Source organism: Glycine soja, chromosome 12 (assembly GCF_004193775.1).
Source record: "Glycine soja cultivar W05 chromosome 12, ASM419377v2, whole genome shotgun sequence".
NCBI lineage: Eukaryota > Viridiplantae > Streptophyta > Magnoliopsida > Fabales > Fabaceae > Glycine > Glycine soja.
Genome location: NC_041013.1, coordinates 6,403,736 through 6,406,572, shown reverse-complemented (window position 1 = coordinate 6,406,572; position 2,837 = coordinate 6,403,736). Strand labels below are relative to the sequence as shown.

The window sequence follows — 2,837 nt, the reverse complement described above, 5'->3', positions numbered from 1 at the left end:
CGTGTAACATACCACTGTTATAGAACACGGCTACACTTAGTATATCAACTGTGATGCTGACATCCTTCTCTCGGATCTTGGAAATTTCATATTTGGTCCCAAATAATGGTAGTTTTGATAACTTAAAGGGTTTTCTAAAATAACAATCGCACTAAGAGAAATGGTATAACCATGAATTGGAGTTAGAGGAGAGGGATAAGCTTTTTTTGTTATGCCAATGACAACAACAGTTGTTTAAAGATTGTAGACAACAACTTTTTGGTTATTTATAAAAAAATCATTTTTGGGGTACAATATGATTCAACTTTACATACCATAATTTGGCATGCTTCATTTGTTGGTTGAGTGGATGATTTTTGCTTTCGTTGCTATGCTTTCATGGAACATGGTATGGTAACATAGAGATGTATTGGTAATGGTCAAAATTAACTGCTCTTGTGCCTCTTTGAAGGAAGAAATATTTAATGGAATCATAAACAGACTGATTGAGTGGGAGCAGATACATACATACATAAAACTAAAAGAAGAGGTTGTTTTTTTTTTTACTTTAGTTATTAGAAAAAGAGAGAAGAAATATGATTAGAAGTGAATAATGATAACTTGTCTAATAAAGCTTAATATAATCATACACCACACCAGTAATAGATCCTGATTCTGATTTGTGGGTCCACCTAACCCGACACACAGAACTCGTGGCCGTCGCTCTTGGTGGTTGGCCACACCATCCCCCCAACCCCAACCCCAACGACTACACACCCAAATCACCCATCCCCTTAATTGTTGATGTGATCTAATACATCAATCTCTCTCTCACACACACACACACTCATATTACTTACTGCACTACAGTAGTATCCTAGTTACATTACAATTTCAGTGACCCTTTCACTTCACACGAAACAAAAGGAAAATGTGAGAAGGGCAAAAATGCCAGCCAAGGACAAATCCTTCATCCACCAAAACATCACCAGCAGAAACCCAAAATCAACCATTTTCTTTTTCTTCCCTTCAAGTTCTTTTCCTTCCACCAAGTTAAAACAAAAACCACTGTACATATGCTAGATCAGTCGAATCGAACACCTAACCTTTAAAACATATTATAAATGAAAAACTAAAAGGATAATAAATAAAGCTGACTCAGTAACAATAGTAGTAGTTGTCAGTGGAGTACAATCCTTTGGAACTTGTTCTGTGTGGGGGAATCAGTGCCCTCACAGAAAACCCTTTTCCTACTGACTCTCCCACAGTTCGAGGTGAAGGAATCTTGATGAGGAAGTTGTGGTTGTGGTGGTGAAGGAATGGTGACAGGTGGAATCTCAAAGGACTCAAGAGGGGGTGGAGGGTGTCTCCATTGAGGAAGTGGTCCTGCAAGAAGCAGTGTCTGCAGCAAAGGACCAGCTTTCATCACTGCTTGCAAAAGCTTACCCTTTTCTGGCAACGGTTTATCTGGTGAGATTAGCTCAATCATTGACTCTGGCAACTGTTGCTGTTGTGGTGGCAAATGCTCCATAACTGGAGAGGAAACAATGCTTTCTTCACAATCTGATGAAGAGAGGCCATTGTTGGAGGAGTCATTAATTCCCCTTCTTGGCTCGTCCTCAATGCTGGAAACTCCAGAAGCAGGTGCGGTTTGGTGCTGAAAAACCATTTTCTCCAACACTAGTCTCTGGCATTTCTCTTGAGCTTCATCTCTTTCTCTTATGACTTTGTTGAGAAGCTCCTTTAGGGTGAGAAGCTGATCGTCTCTTTTTCTTAGTTCTTCTTGGACAGTTGCTCTTGTTTGTTCCAGCTCAAGGGTAGTGTACATCAGAGACTGCTTCAGCTCCTCCATCGACTGTGCCCACATCAAAGTTATGTGATTAATCAACAATTAGTCCATAAGGGTCATTACATCACACACTTTTTATGACTAAAATGTTCAACTAAGCAGCTTCAATCAATGGAAACAGATTTTAAGGTAAAAAAGAAAAGCTTGGGTAGTTAGTTAGTTACCTTGCCGTGGCAGTAGAAAGCCCAACTAAGAAGAGGACTTCGTTGGTTGTCCATGTTTTTGGGTCTCAAAATTAATGACAATTAGTATGAAATGAACAAAAATTTTGTGTTGTTGGAAGGGAAAAAGTGAAAGGGGAGTGAATGAAGGGAACGATTAAAAGTAGAGAGAGAGTTAGGGGGGTTTGGGGGAGGGTTGAAGTCTTTTTATAAGAAGTAGTCCAAGTTACTGTGTGGGTTGGAAAATAAAAAGCACAAAAAAATAAAAGACAAAAGCTAAACTGTGCCCAAATCCTACGCCCCCCTATGCCCTATGGTTATCACTGTATGATGCATCTTATAACATCTGGTTAGTTCCGTCATATATTGGATGGATACTACTTTTGTAAGTTTTTTTTTTTTTTTAAAGTTATTTAACATGATTTATATCAAAATTAATAATATAATTGATAGATAATTTTATCTCTTTAGACTATGATCATAAATTTGATCAAATCTCACAAGTCTATGTTTAGAAACAAAATTAATGCTTTAAATAGATATTAGTATCTTGATAAATTAGTTATTAAATTTACTGAAAGATATCTAGAGTTTAAGATTAATTAAAAAAAATACATTTGTTTTTTTTTTTTAAAATGAGATGAATTGTATCTCGAAAACTTATTATTATATTGAGGCAAACTTCTAATTAAAAAAACACTTATACACAAACATATCCAATAAATATGAAATATGAAACATAATGAAAGTAAATTGTCTTTTTAAATTAATTTATTTGTAATATTAGGAGTTGGAATTTTAAAATTTCCTCTTTAATTGATGCATTATGATGAATTTATCTCTCTTTC

General features: G+C 35.9%; 1 protein-coding gene across 1 annotated transcript; it reads right to left on the bottom strand.

Annotated features, from left to right (window-relative positions):
- Positions 1 to 576: 576 nt before the first annotated feature.
- On the bottom strand, positions 577 to 2,183 carry LOC114378164. Its single transcript, XM_028336712.1, has 2 exons — positions 1,993 to 2,183; positions 577 to 1,834 (listed from the first exon to the last, which is right to left on the bottom strand). The coding sequence occupies exons 1-2, from the start codon at positions 2,044 to 2,046 to the stop codon at positions 1,160 to 1,162; spliced, it is 729 nt and encodes a 242-aa protein (XP_028192513.1). The 5' UTR covers positions 2,047 to 2,183; the 3' UTR covers positions 577 to 1,159.
- Positions 2,184 to 2,837: the final 654 nt, after the last annotated feature.

Coding starts and splice junctions, on each gene's coding strand:
- LOC114378164 (XM_028336712.1), bottom strand. CDS start 2,046: ATGGACAACCAACGAAGTCCTCTTCTTAGTTGGGCTTTCTACTGCCAC. Junction 1,835..1,992: donor CTTTCTACTGCCACGGCAAG/GTAACTAACTAA, acceptor ATGTGGGCACAG/TCGATGGAGGAGCTGAAGCA.